This window comes from Lottia gigantea, assembly GCF_000327385.1.
Source record: "Lottia gigantea unplaced genomic scaffold LOTGIsca_249, whole genome shotgun sequence".
In the NCBI taxonomy this organism is placed as follows: Eukaryota; Metazoa; Mollusca; class Gastropoda; family Lottiidae; genus Lottia; species Lottia gigantea.
The window spans coordinates 52,034-79,873 of record NW_008708745.1 but is presented as its reverse complement, the minus strand read 5'-3'; the positions used below and the strand labels follow the sequence as shown (position 1 = coordinate 79,873).

The window sequence follows — 27,840 nt, the reverse complement described above, 5'->3', positions numbered from 1 at the left end:
CTATTCTGAGTATTCTCACCAAATTTCATCGCAATCGGATAATTTTTTCTGCTTTAAATCGATATTTTTGTTCGTAAAAATATCGCACTCTTCATAGAAGATGTTCGAATGTCGATAAAAGGGAAACTTCAATAGTTAACTCAAAGACCCACATGTCCAGCAACAGACCTTCAAACCTATCGCTATATCGTCTACATAAGACAATTCGCTCACACTTCAGTATAATACCTCTACCGGAAGTGATGATTAGAATTGATACATCTTTTGGTAATGTAGTCCCTAGACATCGACAGTGACTCTCAGGGATATGAGTCAGCTCAGTGATCCACATGTCCAACAACAGGCCTTCAAACATATTGCATTTAGTAAGCATAAGTTGAAATAGTGTTTTACTGTTGTTATATATGGCTTCAGTTTTTACAGTTGTGAGATTGTGTACATTCTGACCCCGGTGCCCAAATCCACCACATACAGTCCATCCTTGAATCATACGACCATGATCCCAAACCAAGTACCTTTATTCTGCAAGTAGGCCTCAACAACCGTGATCAGCAACCAAAGACCTCCTTTAATCAAGCCCAGAAATTAATCGCTACAGCCAAAACAAACTCCAAGATTATCATCACATGTATACCCATCTCCAATAAAATCTCGAAGAAAGCACAACAGAACCCCAGTACCCTCAACAACATGATGTTAGAGTCCGATACCCGCAGCGCAACAATCTTACCACCCTATGAAGGAGAATTCGAACAAGTTGACAACCTTTATTGGTCTCCAGAAACAGTAAACTGTGTTTATTTGTTTTGGATACACCAGCTTCAAGCATCGAGTAAGTCTTACCACGAATTACTGGGGGCTACCGCTAGGCAAAACTGTAGTTAACTTTACTAAAATTAACTAACTAAAATTCTCACATCAATTCAGCATTCAATCTTAGACCGTGGACTTAAGTTTATTCCGACACCGAAGGTAGCCAACTTTAATTATCTCTGACCATCTATTGAACCTTTTCAACGAAATCTTAGCTGCTCCACGTGGTGCTAGAACAATGTTTATTCCTAAATCCCCGTGGGCCACCTAATCTCAGCGTTAAACTTACTTAAGAAAGACGATAGCATTGTCATTAAAAAGAGTGACACAGGCTCATGTTGTGTCATTCTGAATAGGGAGGATTACGTTTCAGAAGTAGATAATAAACTGAATAATCCTAAACATTATGTCATTTTACCGAAACCAATTTTCAAAGAAACTGCTATTATGATTAACAATATTCTTGCCGATTTAGTCAAAACTAGTCATCTCAAACAGAAACAATATGACTATCTGTCTGCCAAACCCGATTGTGATGAGAAACATTTGTATAATTTGCCTAAGATCCATAAGAATCCAACCAAGGAGTGGTTTATCTCTAATAAAATCCCTAAAGGCCACCCGATTATATCTGACTGTGGTAGTGAGTCATATGCGGTGTCAGAATACATTGATCATTTCTTACTACCTCTAGCATGTCAACATCGCGCCTACCTTAAAGACACAACGGATTTTGTCAATAAAATAAAAAATCTTTCTTCTAATGCTATTTTAATTTCTATCGACGTTCCTTCTATGTATACCAATATCGATAACACTGCTGGTTTAACGACAGTTCGTAAACCTTTTAATAGAAACCCAGATCCAAACAGACGGTGCAATTCTACAGCTTTTAGATATTTGTCTCAGTCGAAACGATTTCACATTTAATGGTAAAACATATTTACAAACTTCAGGGACAGCTATGGGCAAACGATTCGCACTTTCATAGCAGAGTGAGAACATGAGGTATTGGCCCTCTGTCCATTTGACCCACTTTTTTACTGACGCTTTTAACATTTTTATGGTTTGGACTTATTCTATCGAACAGTTTTGGCAATTCTTTGAAAATCTCAACAACCGCCATCCTTCCGTCAAACTAACCGCCAACGTGAGTGACAAAAGCATAGACTTTCTAGATACCACTGTCTTTAAGGGAGATTCCATAGCAGAAACAAATAAACTGGATATTAAAGTTTATTTCAAAGAAACTGATACTCATTAACTCTTGCACAAGAGCTCCTTTCAACCAAAACATACCTTTTCTGGTATAATTAATTCACCGAATTCGCACAAAACTTCTGATTTCGACCAAGTCTGTACGATTGTTTTCTCAAAACTGAAAGGGAGTGGGAACTCTAAACGATTTTACGAAACATAAAAAATTCCACTTAAGCACAGATAGCAGCTAAAACAGGCTTTATGCATGTCCTTTTACACCAGAAACTGTTTTTAATCATTTCAACCTTGACGACCATTCAATAGACGATCTCACCCTAATCCCAATTGAGCGCATAGAAATTGACTTGCACGAAGTTGAAACTACCAAATTCCGTCAATCTTGGGAAGCCCATTTGATTGAGACATTGAATACAGCAAGACCTATAAGACTAAATATTCACCATAATGTAGGCAGAGCACCCTAGTAAATCACCCTCCCTTCCCCGAATCTAAAACAACTAGTATCACGATTCAGATCAGTACTTTTCAATGGTCCATCGCAGTAGGACTGATGATTATCTCTATAGTAACTAACCGTTGTTGACATCATCATAGCAGGAAATTTACATGAATAAAATTAAATAAAGAACTCCACAAAAGCAACCCTATATCAAACGTGAACAAATATATTCCAATCATATTCGATAGTCCTTTATGAATTTCCTTGCAAAAATCCATATTTGTAGAATTATTAATAGCACAGAAAAGACTAAAAATGACAGAGCAATAAAAACACAACCAGCATCCTCAAGGCGCCTTACACGTTTCTTACTTGTTAATTTGCCATTGCAATTCTATGTCTTGGATTTTTTGATAAATTGATTGTGTCAACACTAGAGGCTAGAACATGTAGGCCACCCACCAACATACGGTCTGATAGAAAATTGGGATGGTGGAAATTGATGCTATCAGTGTCCCTGGTACACATTGAAAGTTTAATGTAAAATTAGAAAAACACTTGCTATTCCTATCACCTCCTTAACTTTGTTTCAAACCTTCAGGAGGTAGAAAAAAGCACTTTTAGACAAATCAAGAATATAGATAACTCTTTGTCTGCTGATAAGATCGTAATGAAGGTAAGAAATAATTTTATGTTTCATTCTCACAATATTCAGGATTAACGTAGAAATATTAAAACAGAACCTTAAAAAACAGCGAAAAGATTTTACTTATATTAATATATATTATTAACATTGATTGATAAATTAGGTGCATTGACTGTGTATGTATGCAGTAGAAATGGTATAATTGTTGTTGGTAATCACAAACGTCATAGGGTTATGGTGTTTCAACGTCTTCAGTCAATCTTAAAAGGAGTATTCTCGTTATTCTCGTTTGTTTCAGTTTGTGGACTTTGATTATAGCATGAAAGACAAGAATCCGGTGGATAACATGAGGTTTTATTCCAAATCCAACCCAAAAGAAGCAAAAGAAATAACAGCAATCCAGGTTCGCATGGGCGTCTGTAGTTCTAAATTTGTACACGAAGCAGAACCTACCTTTTCTACCCCTTATGTATCTACCTACCGAAGACTTAAGATAGGTGGCCTGTACCCCACGTGTAAGGCGCTGACAGGCCAAAGAAACAATGACTGGTTTATGATTCTGACACCATCATGTCTACTACAATAATGTCTGTACAATAACCAAGTTGGTCATATTGGAAGAGCATATCGACCTAGAATATATACAACTTGCTGACAGAATGTGACAAATGCACACCAAACTTTCGTGTAACACTAGTTAGTTGATTGCTTGGTGCAAATTGGATTTTTCTGTATACTTTGCGGCAACAATGATGTGCAGCGTACTAGAGCTCTTAATCTACAATAATCCGAAAAGGTCTAGTTTATTCGCATTTTTATATGTAGGTATCTCGCATATTACCCCAAATCTTTGAAGAACACGTGATGTGTATGTACTATAAAGAAGAAGAAGAAAATCCAGAAGAAATTGAACGTGCTCAGAAAGCCTTTAACACATGGGGGAAAAAAAATAAATGTATATTAAAGGTAAACATTTTATTATCTAAACTGGATAGTTCTTACCACTATGCCTTTATGAGTTGAAAATGATGTTAAAATGGAATATCTTTTCTTTTTTTATGAAGACAAAGTAAAAGAATGTGACAGTTTTTACGAAGATGAAAGACACAAACTGTGTCTCAAGGAATTATATTAAATTTATCTTCCCTGTATTTTAAAAATGTTCTATCTGAGACCTTAAAGACTTTATAGTAACATAATGCACACGGAAATGTTTGTAATCGTCACTTTTTCTAAACAAAAAGCATAAAGACAATATTTAGCAAGTTATTGTAAATTTTTTTTTGTTTTGGACCAATTACAGGCGAAAAGTGAGCAGGTACGTTTGAGCATCTTGTTCAAAACAACCTTCCTTAACAATCGTCAACCTTGTCATAGTCTGTATGCGGGATACGATGGTTAGTGAGATTTCGATATTATTATTTTATACTATTTTATACCATGTATATTTTTCAGGAGGCTAGATGGAAATAAACACCAATAAATAATAATTCGAAATAACCTGGCTTAAGTTTTTCTTTAGTTTTTAGGTATATTTAATATTTCTATTATCGCACTGCAATTGATGTATTTAACGTTATTTTAACAGTGGTATTTCTATATCGGTCTACAATTGATGTATTGAGTACTATTTTAACAGTGGTATTTCTATATCGGTCTACAATTGATGTATTGAGTACTATTTTAACAGTGGTATTTCTATATCGCTCTACAATTGATGTATTGAGTACTATTTTAACAGTGGTATTTCTATATCGCTCTACAATTGATGTATTGAGCACTATTTTAACAGTGGTATTTCTATATTGCTCTACAATTGATGTATTGAGCACTATTTTAACAGTGGTATTTCTATATCGCTCTACAATTGATGTATTAAGTACTATTTTAACAGTGGTATTTCTATATCGCTCTACAATTGATGTATTGAGCTCTATAGCTTTATTTTGTTCTATTTTTTTAAACATTACGAAATATTTATTTTACTTTCACTATAACATTTCGCTTAGACTCTGTTTTAAGATTATAATATGAATATTTCAAAGTATACAGAGTTGATCGGCGCAAATTCCAAATTTCATTGTATTTTTCTTATTTTCTTGACCCAGATTCTTTTACATTAGTTATAGAGTGAAGAGATTATTTTGTTTTTCGATAGGGTCATCAGGTTTCATCCATACTCGTCAAACATTGTACCTTCTGTAGTATTAACAAAGTAAAGATTAAACGCGTTTTCAGGAACAAGGGCATATATTTAATATTTTTCGATTTTTTTATCTTTCAATGGAATCCATCCTTGGCTGATAATGTCCTGTCCAAGTCAAGGTTTTGTCCAATTCCGTTAGGGATTGCGCATTTTAGAGACCAGACGTACGTGCCCACAATGATCGACGACAAATCTATTATTATTTTCTGATTTAATATTTCTATATCGCTCTATATTACTATATTACAGAGAAAACATATCATTGATTATTTTTTAAATGAGTTTTATTTATCTACCTATTTATTATTGTAGTTACTTTAGAGCTTAATAAAATTATGAAAATGTAGAATCTTTACTTACTTTTTGAATCAACTTAAGAACAGAAGGGTTTATCTGTGTCGTTTTGACCAGGGACTGAATTCGGGCCTGGTTTTGACACCATTGACTAAAGCTGTCAAGCTGGGAATAGACGACGTGCCATTGAGTAAAGCTGTCAAGTTTGGAATATACGACGTGCCATTGAGTAAAGCTGTCAAGCTGGGAATATACGACATGCCATTGAGTGAAGCTGTCAAGCTTGAAATAGACGACGTGCCATCGAGTAAAGCTGTCAAGCTGGGAATATACAACGTGCCAATGAGTAAATCTGTCAAGCTGGGAATAGACGACGTGCCATTGAGTGAAGCTGTCAAGCTTGAAATAGACGACGTGCCATTGAGTAAAGCTGTCAAGCTGGGAATATACGACGTGCCATTGAATAAAGATGTCAAGCTGGGAATAGACGACGTGCCATTGAGTAAAACTGTCAAGCTGGGAATGTACGACGTGCCATTGAGTTAAGCTGTCAAGCTGGGAATATACGACGTGCCATTGAGTAAAGCTGTCAAGCTTGAAATAGACGACGTGCCATTGAGTAAAGCTGTCAAGCTGGGAATAGACGACGGTGTCTGGTGGGGTATGTGGTGTGAGAAACAAAACACCATCAAGAAGTTAGATATTTTATTAAGCACAAATTAACAACGGTTGAGCAAACATAAGATTTCAAGTCATGAGAAAGTTAATCATTTGAAATAAACTCTCTGATTAAAAAAAACACAAACAAAACATTTCCATTGAAACAACCATCAGGGCTGTAACTATGGTCTTTGTACTATGAGGCAACTTTTGTTGGAAGAGATGTCCGGGTTGGTTTTAAACAAGGGCTTTTCAACCTTTACCCCTTTCAGGATCGTTGATCGATTTCATTACCCTTGAATACCCTTCTATTTCGTGGTTTTTCTTTTTCACGTGCAGAATATAGTCTAATTGAAAACAACAATTTAAGATATAATTGTCCACAAATTTTATGCTAGATTACAAAGCGTCTCAATACCCCTAAACATTTCAAAATTACCCCCTACTTTAAACAGTAACCACCTTGTCCGTAGACATCATATCTTTCCTGTTTTTGTCAAATTCGCCATGAGAACTTTGCCTCGTTGGTTATATAGGTAGTTACGACCATGAAAACTCACTGAAAACTTAGATTTCCAGAATCTTAATATGTGATAATTCCAGGACGTATCCGTGTTCTGTTTTTCATCAACAACAAAATGCTGGTACCGTTTCACAAGAAATCTTACGATAAATTTTGTCGTAAGTTTTGCATTATTTATTGTAAAATTCAACACTTTCGACAAATTCTTATCGTAAGATGTTTTGCGTAACAGGGCCCTGGGCCCGACGTGTTGTACTTCCATTAGGACAGACAGATATTTTTTTATTTGTCGAGAGACATTGTGGGCGTGGTACCTCAGATTCCGGGCCAGGTCGTTAGTGCATTTCTATCACAGATATATCTACAGTCAAATAGTACAAATCAATAACAAAAAATACCATACAATTTTCCTGTGGAATGTTTCATTTAAAAAGTCTACAAAATAATTTTACTTAAATCTAAAAAAGTTAAATATTTCCAAATTACAAAATTCAGGACGGATTTAAGAACGGGTTTAGAAGGCCTCGGGTAGACATGATACAGGTCTCTGAATATATTTCTAAATGACAATACGTTTTGGACGTTTCATTAGCCAATTAGGTCCAGAAAAGTGGGACGTAAAAAACAACATACTTTCACTTCAAAATATTGTTACAAGACCACCTGTCTCCAAAATTCAAATTCAAAACATGGTTTCATATTTTTCCTCGCTTTACCTATAAAACTACATTTTTGTGAACAACCCAACTTCACATAATAAATATTACTTATTTCAGTATATATATAGTCATATTGTAGAAACACAAGGTTACTAATTGGCTTGAAAATTCTGAATGTATACAAGTATGGATGGACTATCATTTGTAAAAGAATGTTTTAAAATATTTATTAAAATAAATCAACATTTGGATATAACCCAAATATTATTCTCGATAAAGGCCGTTTCTTAAATATTGATAATCTTTACAAATTTCACAAAAAGCTTTGAACGATTATGATTGTTTTGGATGGAGTTTCGCATGTAAAAACAATGTCTTAAAACCGATAAAATAGTTAAAAATTCACATTAATTTGGCAATAAAAGATTATATACATAAAGTCATTTTGTAAATGTTAACAATTTTGAACTATTTCTCTGAAAACCTTCAAAGATTGTGAACATGCGTAACGAAAACATATTAATATAATATAGGTGCGACATATTTTGAATGGACTGTTGTGTATTAAACACTCATAAGAAACAGAATATTGTTTAGAAGATCGACATGGTTCGTTTCGTTTTGTTGTGTCAGCATTTATTGAGCCTCTTGGTGCCCTTCTGACAACCTTTGACATTATACCATTAGAGGCCACGAATATTATGTGCAAATGATGGACGATTCGAAAAGTAAACACAAACAATTTATTTCTATGTGGCTAAAGTACTAATTAAAGCGTGAAAATGTTGACCTTCAATGGCCTCATATCTGAACATAATGGACTGTTCTTGTCCAGTTAAAAAGAGTAATATTTTTTCTATCTGAAAGTAAAGTTTACTGTTGTAGTTTATTTTGAGATTCGTCCTCTGATGTGCACATCTTTGAGCTTTAGTTAAAATCCTGATCTAAAAACATCTATCATGTTTTGTTGAAATTTGTAGAAATAGAAAATGAGAAATAGATAAATAGTTATGTCATTAAGCATGTACAGTATATTTTGATTTCTTTAAAAGAATTTGATATGTGAGCAAACAATTTATCATTAGATCACAGGTTATAATAAAAACTTTAAAACAAACAAATAAAAACAATGTTCAATCGACATGGACGGATCGTTCATCTCTTCTTCTTCATCTTCTTCTTCTTCTTAAAACTTATCAGAATGACCTACTTTATTTCTGAAAAATACAAAAAAAAATATATTTCAATACAATTTCCATTGCATTAACCAAACAATAGAATTTAAAACCATACCAATCCATTAAACCAATAAGAATTATGTGACTTGAATCAATAATTCATCGGTCAAAATCAAAACAATTCCCAAAACTGGTTCCAATAATTTTTTGCATAAATTCGTATTGTTAGGTTGACTTAGTTTTTATATTTATTTACAGTGCAGAGTGAAGAACAACTATTGGATTCTTTTGGTGGAGCAAGTACATGATTGTTGAGGTATTTACCTTAATTGCAAGGATTAACTTAATAGACAATGGGCCGTATGCAGCGCTCTTACCTTGACTAAAGTTGAACTTTGGCTAAAGTCGAACTTTGCAAAGTTAGGATTAAGCCTTTCATTTTCTACATTTGATAGTCAAATTTAAGCACGACTTTCGTAAAGATCGATCGGCCCAATGGATCTTATCTCAATTGCAGCTATCTGTATCACCTATCAGAATGAAAAGACCCAGATCGTCTGTACTAAATGAATTCTAAATAAAACAGAAGCTGGCGACCCTTCCTTTTTAATTGTATGCAAACAGTAAGTCGAATTTTCATTTTGAATAGTAATATGTACAGCTGTAAACACCCATTATCTCTGAAGTAGACGATAGAGAAAGACTACTAGACCGAAACATCAGACCATGATATTTTGAAATTTTGTAAGTTGTCGGCTGGTGTCGAGACAGCAAAACTAGACCTCCGAAAGTGTGGGGTTTTTAAACCTATTTATTTAATCGGATCCGCTAAACTCAGATATTTTCGAAACGATGGATATTTTTATAGTTCAGTTATACCATCATAATCACATCCCTACAGTAGCACCATTCATGTCACTATGCGGTTCCATAAAAGTGTTTCTTACCGAATTTGATTTCCCGTCGGCCATTTAAAAGTTAAATGGTCGTAAGGTCAAATGATACTAGCAAAACGAAAGTTACGGTGAGGCCCAACACTAATTTACAGTCATCGTAATTTAATATTTTGTTAGAAAAACGCATCTTAGGAGGTGTAGATAATCCCCATAAAACAGGGCCTAGTTTATCTGACTCTGTAACAGCCAACAACCTAAATAGACTACATGTACATGAGTTAATATTAATGTGCGATATAAACCAATCTAAAGCTAAACTAAGTGTATAACTAGATAAAAGTGGAAATTTACAATACAAGTGTAGTTTACAATTTCTTTCTTAGTAATCTAGGTTTTAACCTAGATTACTAAGAAAGAAATTGTAAACTACACTAGTCGGAAATTTCCACATTTTTCGTTAAAAACATTAACATATTCAAACATCTGCCATTTGTTTAGATTTTCCATTTAAGCCACAAAGTGTGCCATTAGCATCAATTGACTTTTGACCCTGATACATAAACTTCCTTACTCCCTGTTTTATTATCTTGTCTTATGCAGGTGTTAAAAAATAATATAAATAATGATTATGCAAAATATTTCATTTTATGTATTTACTTAAAACTGTGAATTTGTAATAATTCTGTTAGAATAGAGTCTACATTAATTAAAACAAGAGTACTTAGAAATATCAAAACCATTTTCAAACCTAAAATAAAGACATTGTTGGAAAGCTTATGAGAAGTTAAATACCATAATTTCAAACTAAAAACAATGTAGGTTTAACATGAAATTGTAGCCAAATAAGATGTTTTGTTGTAGAAAGGTGAAGGTTGTCAAAGGTCAAGGTTAAAAGAAATGCGCTTTCGGTTTGTGGCCTATCAGAAAAATCTTTGAAGGAAGTTGGGAATTCGAAATTGATAAAGGAATTCTTGAGGACCTGGATAATTTTCCAAATTGTAATTTTAAAGAGATCAAAAATATCGTTAGTATTAAATTCTTTCATCTGCAAATTTCAAGAAACAGATAGGGTTTGCATACACAGCAGAGGTAGAAAATGAGCAAACTGAATTTTTTATTCACTCGACGTTTGTAGTCATTTCAGGCATTTTGGAATTTAAATTTGGATTCGATCCACTAAAATTGTGTGGAACAAACAATGTTTTCAATTATTTTTCGAATTTCTGAACCTGAAGAATATTCAGATGTTCTTTCAAGATAACATAAGTTTGAATTGAAAATTTCAATTAATAATTTGTATTAAGTGCATTTTTGACTTCACTTCCGGTTGCAAACTGGTGTCTGGAAATACAGTTCATTTCTAATCACGAGTTTTGAAATATCTGGCGCGATGCCAAAAATGTTCTAGCCTTAACAGTTTCGAGCGGAACTGGAGAGAGAAATTGAAGAAGAATAAAGTAATACCCTAATAATTACACAAAATTAGCAAAAATTCTGTCAAGAGAATATCGTCTAGAGTCTTCATACATACAGAAAAATAAGATGTAAAACTCCATTTCATTTCATTAGTCCAATAAGATACAGAAAAATATGATGTAAAACTCCATTTCATTTCATTAGTCTAATGATGTACAGAAAAATAAACTTTAAACCTCCATTTCATTTCATTAGTCTAATAAGATACAGAAAAATATGATGTAAAACTCAGTGGCCTAATGGAACAGAACAGTATTTAACCCAATTTCATCTATCCAGCAAGATACAAACAACCAGACAAGTAAAAGACCAATTTCATTCATTAGCTTTTAAGGTGTAAAAGAGGTTTCGATTCCTTAAACGAAAAAGGTACAGAAAGTAATAAGCATAACTTCAATTCATCTATAAGAAAAGGGTTAAAATCCATTGAAATTCAAGATACAGTAAAGTAAGACGATAATCTCTATTTAAATATTGTGTTTAAAGAAAGGATAATTATACTATTTATGTTTGGAATAATGAAAGGAAAAGAGTAAAGAATTCGACTGACTAAAAATCTAAAAGAGGAAAGACTCGAGTGAAGAAAGTTAAAGGTTTTAGTTTTTACAATATTAATTCTAACATTTATGAATCATTTAAAAAAAACCTGAAAAATTACCCGTCTCCAAAATTATAGGCCGGTGGTGGACTGACAAATAAAAGATTATGGATAATTATGACAGGGTTTGATATTTACAAACAGAAAAAAATCATATTAAAAAAACTAATGTTAAGATACTGATACAAATCTTGTAAAAGCGTTTTTCAGATAGAACGCCATTGAAACGAATGCTAGATTTAAGTCCGGACAACTGCTGCCGTTCTCCATGGCCCCTGTAGAGTTTTTTGTATTACAAAAAAAAAAGTTGTGAAAACGGAACACCGATTTGCGTCCAGGACTCGGTGCCTCAATCATGTTAATATAAAATCTAGATGTCGAGCAAAACATATTCAGGCTCGACTAAAAGAATGACAAGTTAATTAACAAACGAATAAACATTGAGTATATATATATATATATATATATATAAAGCATACCTATAATTATAAGCCGGTGGCGGATCGCTAGGTGATAAAAGTCAAAAAAAAAATTATTCATGCATGATGTGATTGATATACATCAGGACTGTTGATTTAATGCATTTACCAGGCATGTCGATTTGACGATATTAACCTGTCATGTCTGAGTTACTATGTCCGCTTATGCAAATTTTTAAACAATCCTGATTGCCATGCAAATTACAGAATACAGCAAAGCATTTTTTTCCTTTTGCATGCTGATGATTAATAGACGATGAAAGCTTTGAATATTGTAATGTAAAGAAGCTGTAATTGTCACAAATGGAAACAACAGAACACTCACCTTCCATTTCTAATAACATCATTGTTCTTCGATCTGAAAAAAAAAACAGACAAATGTTTTAATTGTGTTTAACCCTTTCGTCGCCCATAGCTGGTTGGTTTTGGATTTCGGGTTTCGTTTTGCGGTTCGGATCCTAATACTTGGTTTATTTATTCTATTCTATTCCACTAGGTCTTGTTCATCAGTTAGCTGTGCAGATCAGGAGGACGTAAAACACCGTTTTATTTTATCAAACAGATACAGATAATGAGACATGAAACTGCATTTTTTCCACTGTTCCAGAAACAGAACAGTAAAATATAAACGCCATTTCATTTCATTAGCCCAATAAGTTGCAGAACAGTAGGATATAAAACTCTATTTCATTTCATTAATCCAGTAAGATACAGAACAGTAAGATTTAAAACTCTATTACATTACATTAGCCCAATAAGATACTGTACAGTAGGATATAAAACTCTATTTCAATTCATTAGCCCAATAAGATAGAGAACAGTAGGATATAAAACACCATTTCATTTCATTAGTCCAATAAGATACAGAACAGTAGGATATAAAACACTATTCCATTTCATTAGCCCAATAAGATACAGAACAGTAGGATATAAAACACTATTTCATTTCATTAGTCCAATAAGATACAGAACAGTAGGATATAAAACACCATTTCATTACATTAGTTCAATAAGATAGAGAACAGTAGGATATAAAACTCTATTTCATTTCCTTAGTCTAATAAGATACAGAACAGTAGGATATAAAACTCCATTCCATTACATTAGGTCAATAAGATACAGAACAGTAAGATATAGAACTCTATTTCATTTCATTAGACTAATAAGATACAGAACAGTAGGATATAAAACTCCATTCCATTACATTAGGTCAATAAGATACAGAACAGTAAGATATAGAACTCTATTTCATTTCATTAGACTAATAAGATACAGAACAGTGGGATATAAAACTCCATTTCATTTCATTCGACCAATAAGATACAGAACAGTAGGATATAAAACTCTATTTCATTTCATTAATCCAATAAGCTAGAGAACAGTAGGATATAAAACACCATTTCATTTCATTAGTCTAATAAGATACAGAACAGTAGGATATAAAACTCCATTTCATTTCATTAGTCCAATAAGTTACAGAACAGTAGGATATAAAACACCATTTCATTTCATTAGTCCAACAAGATAGAGAACAGTAGGATATAAAACTCCATTTCATTTCATTAGTCCAATAAGATACAGAACAGTAGGATATAAAACTCTATTTCATTTCATTAATCCAATAAGCTAGAGAACAGTAGGATATAAAACACCATTTCATTTCATTAGTCCAATAAGTTACAGAACAGTAGGATATAAAACACCATTTCATTTCATTAGTCCAACAAGATAGAGAACAGTAGGATATAAAACTCCATTTCATTTCATTAGTCCAATAAGATACAGAACAGTAGGATATAAAACTCTATTCCATTTCATTAGTTCAATAAGATAGAGAACAGTAGAATTTAAAACTCCATTTCATTTCATTAGTCCAATAAGATACAGAACAGTAGAATTTAAAACTCCATTTCATTTCATTCGATCAATAAGATACAGAACAGTAGGATATAAAACTCTATTTCATTTCATTAATCCAATAAGCTAGAAAACAGTAGGATATAAAACACCATTTCAATTCATTAGTCCAACAAGATAGAGAACAGTAGGATATAAAACTCCATTTCATTTCATTAGTCCAATAAGATAGAGAACAGTAGGATATAAAACATTATTTCATTTCAGATACATAACAGTATAACTTACTCACATTCAGAAAAAAATTGCAATAACAAACTTACGGTAGAGTTGAATCGTAGTCATCCAGAAATCTCATTTTACGATAATGTTTGGCTAGCTTCACAGCAAAGATGGTACTGGGAACAAAGAAAAATATACACCAACCAACAGAGAACCAGAAACCGTTCTGAAAATATTATTAATATAATACGAGATTAAATTCAATGTAAAATAGAATTATTAAATATAAAAATACATGTTGTTGTTACTCGGGAGTTTCACGCTATGTGATCTTCAGACAACTGACCTATATAATTCAGCCTGTGTCTCTACTGGACAAGTAGAACTTTAGTAGAACTTATTCTCATGTCTACACTTCGAGACGAGTTCGAAATGTTTGTTTAGAGAAGTGTGTTTAGGGGCTTTAATAATGGAAAGTTTTTTGGTTGGACACAGGTTACATCGTTTGGTTTTATTTGTGTAGGCTTTAGCTCTTCTATCAATGGACCAGGATATTTTGTAATTATTATTTTTTCAGTTTAAGTTGCCAAATGTGCTTTGAGAGTTCGGTGCTATTTCCATATTTTTGATGTTTAAACGACTGCATATGGTATTATGTTTGTTTAAAAGTGTTTTCGGTCAGTCCCAGATATTGTTTACGCTCATTTGTGTCAGTGTAATGCAAATTATATATTTACTTTCAGATTGTACGATGGACCCATGAAAAACTAATTTGGATATATTTATTACAAATAAGACTAAATAAAACTATTTATTATCGAAACACATGTCTAGTTTTTCCAATTAATCTTTATCAAGTATCAATTTTCATCATTCTAGTTTTTATGTAAGAAAATTGACTCCAACTCAAGGTTTGATTTTTCTTTACTCCCGATTTTACCATACTTTGAACGAGATTTGCGGAATTGTCTTGCTTGTACAGAATTTTTATTGCAATCATCTGTGTAAGAAAAATAAAATATGAAAGTATTTCAGTATTTCTCGACCAATTAACACAAAAAACTAACAACTTACAAATGCATCTAGAACGTATTTACACATTCCTATAACAATGACAGACTGGTAGAGATTATAGATTGGTGTACATTTAGCTATATCATTCTTCAACTGAAATAGAATTCAAAATTACAATATCAAACCTGAACGTGTCATGTTTTTATATCAATAACACTAATAGCACTAAACCTACATAGCACCATGGTTTTATATTGTGTATAGTCTCTTCAAGACTAGGGTAATTAATATCCATGTCACGTGACTTTCAAAGCAGCCAATGAACAAACTTCTACAGACGATTTGGTTTGTAAACATGAACACACATAAGAGAAACTCGACCCAACTAAACATTAATTAGGGGTGCGGTTTAAAATTCGCTAGGAATTGTGAGACTAAGGATATCTAATTATCTATAATTTTATAATCTCCCTACAGACTTGGGAAAGATTCACGATCACTGGAATTTGGCTTAGAACAGATAAAATCTCAAAGACATCATAAGCTGCATTGACTTTTGAACCCCCTTAGGCTAAGAACTTGGGAGAGATTAACGGGTACTATACTTTGTGTGACTGACAATAATTGTTCAAGATTTCATGACCTGGCTTCAACTCTTCTTCAAATATTTAAAAATTTTTTTAAAATAACCTACCCCATCAACAGCTCTGGAAATCAGTGAATCAACGATAGAAAATATTCTCTGTGAATACGATCCAAGAACCTGGAAAATATAACAAAATTCTCAAAATCATATCGTCCAAATCATCTTCATAATATCACGCTTTGTTACTCAAACCTTTACTAATGGATCCAATCCGCCTCTATATGTAGGTGCTCGTTGTCGTACTCTTTGAAATGGGTAGGATCTACTGGTATTTAAACATTGACGAAGAGGGTTATCCTAATCAGTCAGAAATACACAATCAATCATATTATAGGATATCCTAAAGTTTCTATGTATAGAATTTTCTTTCAGATTTCTTCAAGGAATTGTTTGTTGTAATTGATATACTTACTCCTTGTAGTATTGCATTACCATTGGTCTGTAGAGCAGTTTCTACATTAATCAGTCTGGTCTTTAAATCATCTATCTTTGCCTACAATAAACAGGAATACATTTTAGTTTGAACAGATACTGTCCAGCTTGATCGACAAATTATTGGTAGAATCTGGGGGAATTTCACCAACAGTCAACATAGGAGCACTGTGACAGATGCGATGGAATGCTTGAATAGCCAGTCGACTTGAACCAAGCGTTATATATGTCAATATTGCCATGTTAAGGTTATATAATATACTACTCCAACATTTCAACAATTGACATTGTCATCAGTTTATATAGTATACTACTCCTGAGTTTTATTGTACACAACGTTTCAACAATTTACATTGTCATCATCAGTTTATATGATATACTACTCCTGAGTTTTATTGTACACAACGTTTCAACAATTTACATTTTGTTCTGTTATTTAACAATTTACATTGTCATTATCAGTTTATATGGTAAACTGTAAATTTTACTGTAAACAACATTTCAACAATTCACATTAATAAGAATAAAGAAAATCTTACCGGAAGTCCACTAAATGTTGTTTCAAGTGTTGACATACTATTCTTTAATTCATCCTGTAAAATACATGTACTCGTAAAAACTGTGTTTGGAACAGAGTAAAGACTCTAGATCTATTTTGACAACGAGGCAATTAGATATTTGCTTGTTATCTCCCTTTGATGCATCTTGCATGTGCCCTGTATCGAAATTCTAAACAGTATCAATTCTAATAAGAATGGTAACTCTACATCGTTTACTCCCTATAATGAAATCTCGAAGACACTCAGTCGATTCCAATTATTTTTTGCATTTAACTAGACGCATACAATTTCTTTCTGAAACAGGTGATTTGTACATGGTTTGAAGTTATTCACCTCATATATTTATAAAGCGTGACCCGGACGAGGTTATGGAGCCTAGTTCAGGAAGCAGGAAGAAATAATCATAATTTAACTTGAGTTGTAAAATCTGTACTTACCTTGGCATTCAATGTATTAGTATAACTTCCATTTCTGATAGCCACTAGTTCATTATAGCGTGCTTCTAAATTCTAAAAAAACCAACAATTCTTAATGCCATCAAGATAATTCGTGCTGGAGACTTGAATTTTCAAGAATAAGGCATCTGTTCAGGAGAAGATTTACTAACAATATGCGAGACATCAGATGAATTGCTCAAGTCACATAAAGCTCAGTTTTACATCAAATAATTCGATATTTTGACCATCTTGTCTCAACCCAGAATTATTGTAGTTACTCATTACTTTCTATATTATTATTAATGTATATCATCTTATAATTCCTCAAATACAAGAATATTCCATTCCCTTTGACGAATACTAAGACCCTCCCTGACAATGAGTACTAGAAAAAATCAATCAATAATTTACCGTTTTATCACCACTCAGATCATCCAGTTTCGATCTAAAATCTACTAAAAAGGCTGTTAGATTCTGACCAGACACATTTTTGTTTAGCTGAAATAAAACAAATTTCATTGGTAAGTAGAGATCAAATTGTTTCCAAATCTCCACAAATTTCATAAACCATCAGTTCGGAAGATAAGTTATGCCGTTTAAGGTCATTCTGGGTCTTTCAACCCTGCGTCACTTTAAGAGAGCCAACTAATATGATATGTAGGTATGTCTCGCCATCTACGTCAGAGAGGCCACATAGCTAATAATGTTTATCTGGAATTTGGGCTGTCAACTCGTCATATATATAGGGAGTCACAATGTCATAGATAATATTTATTTGGGATTTGGATTGTAAACCGGTCATTTCATTAAAAGAATGTAGATTTGAGATTTGAATTCAGGATACCAAATGACAAATGCTGTTTAATTTGTGGACATGTAAAAATATAATATAAAATAAAATGAAAAAGGATAGAAGAAAAAGTAATAAGACGTGAAAAACACAAAGACTTGAATACCTCGGTGTTGTATGTTGCGAAGTCCATATTATCTATACTGGCTTTAAAGTCATCCAGGTTGTCTTGTAGAGACTGAGGAGCCACTTCAACAGTAGTCCAATCTACATTAATAGAGTTTAACTGATCTTCTATATCGATTGACTAAAACATTTAATAAAAAAAATAGAATTAGTGTGTCATTTGATTCCCTTTATTGACAGGTCTACACTTCCCATCGTTTCCTGTGTTAATCTTTTTTATTTGCAGGGTTGAGGGATTTTGCACATTTGCAAAATAACACAAATACACGGTGTATGTTAAATTGTGGTGTTTAATGGAATCCATGAGATTGAAAAGCAGAATAGATGGCGTACGGTTGAGTTTCAATATTCAACTTTTCTTATTTTTCTTCTGGTTATGATTGATTTTAATTTGGCTGTACTAATATTTGATCAATAATTTGTTAAGAAAAGGGGAAATTATAGAAGAAATATTTGTTTAAGGTGTATAATAAATATATTTCTTTCATCAACTTACGTCTTTATAATTTGTTACTTTAGTTAAATTGAAGCCGTCTAGATTCTCCAAACTAAAAGCTGAATAAGCAGTTTTTCCTTCCTTACAATCACTGAAATACAAATACAAATATTACTACAAGTCAACCAGTGGTAACAACATAATAACATACTGCAATGGATAGAAATACATAATTAAGTAATTGTATTGGCGTTCTTTTAATCGTGTGGGTTATGAATTGAAAGAACTCAATATAATCTGTGCATATCAATGTTCAAAATAAAATTTCAACGTTAGGATCGTTCACAATAAAACGAAAATAAATTGCTTTGAAACATGTTGTCAGGCCTTTGATCATTGTCTGCTTTCCGTGAATCTCTAAAATTTCAATCCTACTTTAAGTAAGGATGAAGTACAACCTGCTGTATTACAAGCTTACAGGTCTGGCAAAATGGATTCATAATATATACATGTAACAACTTGGAACCGAGATTTAGAGAAAAACGGGATAAAATCAGTTCTCCCAGTGATCGCAAATAAATGGCTTTTTGTTTTGGTTATTAGTTTTTTCAAAGTCAGACTGTCAGACTGATTTTCAAAATGTTTTTCCATCAGCGATTCTTCAACAGAAGTATTACTTCGATTTAAAAATTTATACATATATCTTGTAATTTGGCGCTCAGAGCCTCTTTGACTTACCTAAGTATGCCTTCAAACGTCAAACTAACACTTGGATCATTAAATATTTGTTCTCCTAACCATGAGCCAGTTCCAGTGGATGGTTTTAATTTTACTACATCAGTTAAAATCTAGAAACGTAACGATATTATATTCCTATACATTCAATAAAAACATACCATAGTACAACAATCGACAACCACTCTCTAGTTAGATCACGTCTGGTGTTTCAGTAATACAACAGTGGACCACTCTCTATAATATATCCCAGAGTAAGGTGATGTCTTGTGTTTCTATAAACAGACATTGATACAACAGTGGACCACACTCTAGAATATAACCCAGAGTTAGGTGATGACCGGTGTCTCTATTAACAGACAATAATACAACAATGGACCACTCTCTAGAATATAACCCGGAGTTAGGTGATGACTGGTGTTTCTATAAACAGACAATAATACAACAGTGGACCACCCTCTAGAATATAACCCAGAGTAAGGTATGTCTGGTGTTTCTATAAACAGACAATCGTGCAACAATGGACCACTCTCTAGAATATAACCTAGAGTTAGATCACGTCTGATGTCTCTATAAACAGAAAATAATACAACAGTGAACCACCCTCGAGAATATAAATGAGTGTTAGGTTACAACAGTACAAAAAAGGCACTTTGCGTAGTATAAATACTGGTGTTACAAGCCTCTGGTACTCATTCGCTAAGATGAGCAGTCAAAATCTTCAAGTTAATTGGTAGATAAGTAAAGAATTTCAGATATTACCTGATTAATAGCTTTAAGTTCAGGATCAGCGAGAGACTGACAGAAATATCTCTCCATTGGTGCACCAAGCATAAAACATAACATTGTTAAAAACATAAACAACCAGGAAAATATAAAGATAAAACCAACAGCTCTGAAATAATAATCATAAAACTCTGAAATGATAATATATATATAAACTGTGTCATATCATCTCCTTCTTGTTCAGCGAATTCGATTTACTTTGTCGAAATTCCTGTATTTGAATTGGATATTTTAACTCCAAGTCGAATTTCTGCACCAAGGAGGTAGGATATCGTGAAATGAGGCACAGTAAATTTAAACAAAATTGTTTCAAGAAAATAAACTTACGCCATGAGCATATTTCCCCCGGAGTTTGATAAACAGCCACGTTCTGTAGGTACTGTATCAGAACCACTGCCACAGACACCCAAAGCCAGACCAACGAACTGTAGTACGACAATCAAAATTATAATACAGGCCAGTCCAATACCACCATACCATCTAGAAAAATTAACATTTTATATTATATTAAATAGTACCATAAAAATATTCATTCATTGTACATGTCATCTTGGTATAGCTACTATTGTTCCATCAATATCAAGGACATCCATAACTCATTCTAATAATACAAATAGTTTATAATGCGTATTTAAGAATAGGTTTGGTAACTCTACAACCTCTTACAAGGCTCCTACAGTTAATGACGTTGGGCCATCGAGTATTCGGGTTTGCCAACTCAAAGTCACTGGGATCGTGGTTTCGTAAAGCCCTTGATGCCGGGGGCTTAAGGTTTTCAGAGGTCCCCAAACTTTCGGATGCCTGAAATGTATTCTGAGCACTCAGAGGACTTTATTTTCACTTCAAAATAAGACTTTCATAGGCCTGAGGGTATGGGGCACGCCACTGAACACAGAGTCCATAATGTTTATTAGGTATTTGGTTTCGTCAATTCAACAACGCTAATGCTGGGTAAGTCGCCATTCCTATCTAGTATTTTCGTTTGTCGAATTGTTTCAGAGAGTTGGGAATTTGTCGACGATATCTTACCTGAACTGATCGTAATTCTTAGCTTCTTTAGAGTATAAAGTAACTTGAGCTTTCATATCTTCAAGATCAATGGAGCCGCTCAACTGATGATTTAAAATCATTTCATTATAGTTATTTCTATATCAATTAAAACTGAAAATACTGTGGTTCAGAGGTTCGCATGAAATGTTATAGTTTACTAAATCAAAACGACATTGTTCATGCTTAAATGATTATCCCTCCTGATGAAAAATTTACGCCTCTGCCTTGTACCTGATACAAATACATTAGCCAAAGTGAAAAGCGATGGAACATTTGCAGACGATGTTTTATCTTTAACACTGACTCACACTCTTGACATTCAGGTGATACCTCGTAGAATCCCTCGTCGAGAAGAAAAACCGAAGTGTTAAAAAAGGGTTTTAAAATGAAAAGAATATGCACAGTAACAGCAATTAATTCTAATGGTTTCTATTTTTATTCAGAGTCAATGGTATAAAGTAAGAGCGGGGTGGCTGTAAAACTGATAAAATTGTACACTTACAGAATTCTGAAGATCATTGATGGAATCAGTTATTGGTTTTATATTACTTTTATACGAGTTAATTGCGTTCTTTATATCTGAAAAGAAATAACTGGAGTTTTACGTCCTACTCTTATGCACATAATTGGGTTAATGAAGACGGATTGGATTTAATATGGTTTACAAGTTTACATGTTCTGAAATATTTATATCAACACTGTAATGAGGAATAAAGCTAACGTGAAAACATTCTGAACATCGGAAAATATATAACCATATGAAACAATCCTCTCTGGTTAATATTGGAAAATTTCAAATTGACTGTACAATATTAGCAACTGGCCCGTAGACAGACTTGATTGTTCATAGGGGAAAGTTAGGGCAATGTTGTATGGTGTTTAACTGAAGCATTGTTGGGGGAGCGGTAAGAGAGGGGATTGCTCATTAACAAATTCAGATAATACAGAGCACTTGGAGAAAAGATTTCGTTAATATCCTTCATATATGAAAGTACAAAGATGATTCGAATGTCTAGCGAGCTTCCTATGATGTCAGTAATTTAAAAAAAGTTGAATTTTAATACAAACATAATTACCTTGTATGGATGTTTTTGATTCGTTCTTGACGCGTTCTGGTATATTGTTAAAATCATTACGAGCCTGAAATATGTACAGGTTTGGAAATCAACATAGAATTGATTTTTACGGCTTAAGAACTAATCTGTACTCCCATTCTTCGTTCTCTTACGTGCATAAACTTGAGCAGGAGGCGTAGCATATTGTATCATAAGAACGACTGGACCCAGTTTCCTTCTACATCATTGACCAATGAAACCCAAATATTCCGGAATAGACCCAGAAACCTCAAAACTGGCTATTGCTAGTTCATCAGTTATTCAATCCTGTTTTCGAAGTTCCAGTTTGTCTCATTCATTATATAATACTTACTCACTAGTGATTGATAAACTTCCTCATGCTACCAATGTTTACCAGTATATTGTTTGAATTTCGGGTTTCATTTTGCGAATCGGATCGTTACTGCTTGGTTTATTTATTCAATAAAATGGAACTACTAAATGTATTAAACATTACTCACCGTGCTGACTAAAGTCTCCATATTTTTATTTCGTATTTTATCAATCTCAGTTTTAGAACCACTAATATCGATCTTAAATATAATATATATATTATATAATGTTAATAATAGGAAAAAGGGGGGAGTAGAGGAAGAAGGGGGGGGGGGGGGGGGTAGAGGAAGAGGGGGGAGTAGAGGAAGAGGGGGAGTAGAGGAAAAGGAAGAGGAAGTGGGGGGAGGAGGAAGAATAACAATAGAAAATGGAAGAGGAAGAGGCGGAGGTTGAAGCGGAAGTACGAAATAAGGCTTAGGAATACAAAATATAACATCGATAGGATTGATATAATCATGCAATGATGAGAAATATTTTGGCGGTTTGACAACGTGACATACATAGTAATGGATATACCATGCTGATATACTGTTTCCTACCTGATTGGGATCAATGTCTGTTGACAAAGTGGAAGCATCAGGGAAAGAGTTACAAGGCGAATTACAGGCAGCCTTATCATTGTTATAGTCAATTACCCACTGGTCAACTTCTGATTTAAATGTTGATAGTGCAGCCTTAAATCTTGTGACATCTGCATCAACTGCATCGAATTGGGTGATAGCAGTGGACACATCTACAACATAAAATATAAAATAAAAGACGTATTGTTCGAGATTTGGTAGCACAATAGGTTTGATCGTGGAAAGATCAGGCCCTTAGCTACAAGCACCTCCCTCCCGAAATAATAGATTGCATCCCCCCCCCTACCCCTGAAAAATCAAGACAACCGAACAATTCCATTATTGCAACTTTATACCATACACCATTGACCCTCCGGATATATTACTTGTCCCTTCATACAATCAAGTCTGGCTACGTCCTGGGAAGACAGTGATTTGGAGTTTTGGAAAGATGTTCGAACAACAATGCAGAGTTGGAGGTAACCCGCACTGAAAAACATAAAACTGAATATTACCTGTTTCTAGATTTCCTACTTGATCGAACAAGACTGTTGCACTTATACTGGCATCTAAATTGTTTCGGACGGGAATTCCAACTAAAACATCAACATCTGCAAAGAAATAAAATTAAAAAATAATCTATTTTTATACGTCAAGTGTCACTTTACACCAATAAACATGGTATCATGATAGTTAGATTTTTAAAAATCCAAAATTGACTTCATAATATGAACAAATACTCATATAAAAATGAAATTAGTAATAAGTCACTCCCTAAGAAACTTGCAAACTCTCCCCCACCCCCTCCCTTGTACTCGACGTCATCCAAATCAAACTATTTGAAAATCAATAGGAGTCTGTATAGTCTTGTGTGGTTGATGTGTTTGAAATAGTTTTCATAATTATATAATGTTTTCTGCACCTACTATTTGATATTTGATAGACATGACAGTATACTGTATTTGTTAATAATTTTGATTGTTTGAGGCATTAACGCCAATGATAATACAACAAGCTAATCTGAGGAGGAGATTTAGAACCGGAGAGTATATGCAACAAAAAGAGAAGGTAATATATCATGGTATAACACACTTTTTTCATAACATAATGTTTCAACAATATTTCGTCATCAGTTGAAAAGAAGAAGAGGGGGTAAACGTGAGAATATAGCAAACGGGAAGCCTTAAGACAAAACAACAATGAAGAAATAACATTCATTGCTATTGAATTATCTTCATTAGTGTTCCCTTTTGCTATATTCTCATGTTTACTCTCTCTTCTCTTCTTTTCTTTACTTACTGTCTAAATCTCTATTCACAACATCGAATGTAAAATCGAGATCTTTCTTCAGTAGGTGGTTTACTTGCTGTAAAAGAAGATTTGGGTTTGATTGTACTAAAGCTTGCTACATAACTACATTTGTAACAGTGAGGCTATATTACCATATAACCCACTATCGATAGCGTATAGGGGAAGGGCCATTGGGCTGTGGCCCACCCCTCAGGCCTGTGAAAGGTCTTATTTTGAAGTGAAAATTGAGCTCTCTTAGTGCTCCAAATACATCTCACGCTATTCGAAATCCGCTGGCTTCTGGTGGAGCCTCTGGCTGCCTTTGTCGTTCCAAAACTAAACGGCAGGATTTCTATATTTAAGCCTTTCCGATAAGGTAAGAGACACTTAGATCTTGATATTGATCTATAGTTTTTATCAATCTGAGCGCCTACTTAAAAATCACCGGGTCACCGAGTACTCAGTTTTCGTCACTTTGACCATATGGATACAAGACTTGCATGAAGTAGTGTAATGAAGAAGGCAAGCTTATCTATCATATAAGTTGATAACATTTTACACAATTTCCTGTTTAACTTTATTTCCAAAAGTCGGGCGGTGTGAGTTAATTGAACGCGACAGAATCCTTGGACTAAAATTCGTACTCACAGCAACTGTGTTATCTACAAAGGAGAGCATATCGTCCAGATTGGTGGTAACAGTCGGTCCATATCTTTCCAAGGATGAGGAGATCCTGTCGTTGGATACAAACACACATATAGCTCCAACACTGAAATATATCATGGGAATACAAATACACAGAATCTTAGGCTGGACGAAGAGCAGCGGGTTGAAGTTCCGTTTGACACACCTTACCACAGTGACTTAGGTTGTGGAGTTGATAGGGGAAAGGGTGATGGTAGTTTTGATCCAACTTTCATTGGACACAAGAATACAGAATATTCATCCAAATCTGAGAAGTGATAAACTTGAGCTATCACAATATATCGAATGGAAATCGTAGCAGAGGTGTGGCTTGTGACTGTGGGGAACTCCTGGGGCTTTCCCAGAATGTACAACCAGCTAATACATCACGACTTACCCAGTGAAAACAACAAGTACAAACAAAACCACACCATAAACTTTTCGACGACATGATGAACTTGACGAGCGTTTCTGTATTTTTTTCCCGCCACAGTTTCCACAGCAACGGCAGCAGCAGAAACAGCAGCCGACCAGAGTAAAGATGATCATAAATAGAAACCCGATTACAATACACGCCCCGTATCCAGCGAAATCCTGCACTATCTGAAATAATCAATAAGTAATAAATCAAACATTCCACAAGCATAATTTACAACAAATTTCACAGGGATGAGCCCCAACCCACTGAAGTCCATCCCCCCTCAAACATCGAGTTGGGCCACTGACAATGTGAGCAGTCATACCAAACCGCAACAGGGTTGGGAGGTTGTATGGGTTCGGACGATCCCCATTACAGAAAACAGCTCATTTTCAAATCGTTCGAGTTATTTAGGGATTTTACAATTAACAGTACTGGTAGTACTGATTATCCAGAAGGCAAATAAAACCTGATCTGACATATCGAAACGCAGCAGAGTTGGGAGGATGTATGAGTTTGAACGAAATCTAACTCTACAAATGCCTACTCCCCTTACCAACCATGCGTTTTATTGGGATTTTGGAATATTTAAGCCGCTTAAATTATAATTTTGTTTCAGATGAATGTACCAACAAAGTTCCTTAATTTAGAGAAATAAATTGCCACCCAGTATAAATTCCAGTTATACCCAAAACACAGTGAAATGCGAGACAAGAAGAATACTTGAAAAATAAAATTATTGTTCTCAAACTTACTCTCATGTAGTCGCTTCCTATTTTGAAATTACCGTTCATAAAATCTTTCACCAAGTCTAAAATACAAACAATTATATCATACATGTATTGTTGTTTAATAAGGTTGAAGGTACTACTCTTGTTTGCTAATGTTGTGGTCATTATATGGCTGTTTTTCTGCTACTGGCCGGAGCAACGGGTGACGCCATGAGGTGTGCAATGAGAAGGATAACTGATTTCCCCGATCATGCACTGTATGGCGTTACCTGTCGTTGTTAGCTCAAATAGGACAGGTTGGAGGTAGAATTTCATTTGCCCCGTTAAAAAGATCTCCGACAGATTTTTTTCCTGAGAGACAGCCTACCACCCCATTGACAAAGATATAAAACAATTCTTTCCGTTTAAAAGTATCGCATCTTAATACATGAGATAACATACAAAGATGACTTACCGGACGGGAATCCATTGGGTATAGCCGTGTTGATGAAACTTCTGGCAAAGTCAAATAAAGGTCCCATCCCTCCATCGTCATATTTATCATTCGCCTTGTATTCCTCACCCTCGGGCATAGCGCCCCAGGTAATCGTACTGTTACTGTCGGCTGAGTTGGAACCATTAGTCAATATCTGTGGGGTAAGGACTGGGTCCGCTCCTCGAATAGTTGTGAGACAAACAACACCCCAGACGATAAAACAACTAGTCAATCTTAACACTGTTATTGTCATTTTGATTTTATGATTTATCACAGATATCACTATAACATTGGCACTTTGTATTAACTCCTCGGTTAGCTTATGCCTCAAACTTTGTTTCACTTAATCCTTTTTCTTTACCAGCTTCAAGCAAACCTTGTGTCTAAGTCAACAATATTCCTTTCATAGACTGTTTCAGTTTTTAGTTCCGTATTAGCCAAAGGATTTGAATATTATCTAATTGAATTGAAAGCGTCCGTCAACTTGTTTTACAAATTCGAAATTAAAGTCCGTAAACTTGTTTCGATTGATGACTTTAAAGTGTCCTCTAGCTTGTTTACTGCCCTGTTTCCGTTTGTTTCAGGTCGTTGGAATCCGATTTGAAAGCTAATCAATATATTTTTCTTTATTTTATTCTACGGACTTAACCTTTTTCCTATGTATCTGAAAGATAAAACAATAAATATTACTAAAACAATGGAATAGATCGATATATAAGAAAAATAACATAACAAAAATCTTGGTCTATACCAACCCTGTTTATCAATAATTACTTAGTGGTTAGAGTGGACGTCAATAATCGCGAAGGGCATAATGTGATACAAGCATACCTTGCGATTAGTGACCTCATTAAACACTTAAGCTTTAGTGGATTGCAGGAACCACAGGCGACTGACTGAAAAAAGGAATGGTGCAAATTGATGCTATCAGTGTCTCCGATACACATAACTTTTTTTTAGAAAACCTCTTTACAATCACTCTAAGTAAACCATCC

General features: G+C 34.0%; 3 protein-coding genes across 3 annotated transcripts; 2 read left to right on the top strand and 1 right to left on the bottom strand.

Moving 5' to 3' along the window:
- Positions 1 to 3,143: 3,143 nt before the first annotated feature.
- LOTGIDRAFT_175164 (hypothetical protein) lies at positions 3,144 to 6,165 on the top strand (the record flags this gene model as incomplete). The annotated part of the gene is made up of 5 exons (XM_009055520.1): positions 3,144 to 3,149; positions 3,418 to 3,522; positions 3,945 to 4,085; positions 4,423 to 4,437; positions 5,737 to 6,165. 5 exons carry the CDS (start codon positions 3,144 to 3,146, stop codon positions 6,163 to 6,165), a joined length of 696 nt encoding a protein of 231 aa, XP_009053768.1.
- A 144-nt stretch (positions 6,166 to 6,309) lies between these two features.
- LOTGIDRAFT_202347 (hypothetical protein) lies at positions 6,310 to 8,040 on the top strand. Its single transcript, XM_009055519.1, has one exon. The coding sequence runs from the start codon at positions 7,366 to 7,368 to the stop codon at positions 7,522 to 7,524; it is 159 nt and encodes a 52-aa protein (XP_009053767.1). The 5' UTR covers positions 6,310 to 7,365; the 3' UTR covers positions 7,525 to 8,040.
- Positions 8,041 to 8,647: 607 nt separating this feature from the next.
- Positions 8,648 to 27,098, bottom strand: LOTGIDRAFT_175163 (hypothetical protein; the record flags this gene model as incomplete). The annotated part of the gene is made up of 26 exons (XM_009055518.1): positions 8,648 to 8,678; positions 12,414 to 12,446; positions 14,269 to 14,393; positions 15,242 to 15,334; positions 15,876 to 15,944; positions 16,020 to 16,124; positions 16,240 to 16,320; positions 16,799 to 16,852; positions 17,257 to 17,328; positions 17,668 to 17,754; positions 18,213 to 18,353; positions 18,729 to 18,819; positions 19,407 to 19,516; positions 20,166 to 20,298; positions 20,517 to 20,669; positions 21,219 to 21,301; positions 21,742 to 21,818; positions 22,316 to 22,379; positions 22,816 to 22,887; positions 23,227 to 23,420; positions 23,763 to 23,858; positions 24,547 to 24,613; positions 25,186 to 25,306; positions 25,619 to 25,824; positions 26,395 to 26,450; positions 26,825 to 27,098. The coding sequence occupies 26 exons, from the start codon at positions 27,096 to 27,098 to the stop codon at positions 8,648 to 8,650; spliced, it is 2,688 nt and encodes an 895-aa protein (XP_009053766.1).
- Positions 27,099 to 27,840: the final 742 nt, after the last annotated feature.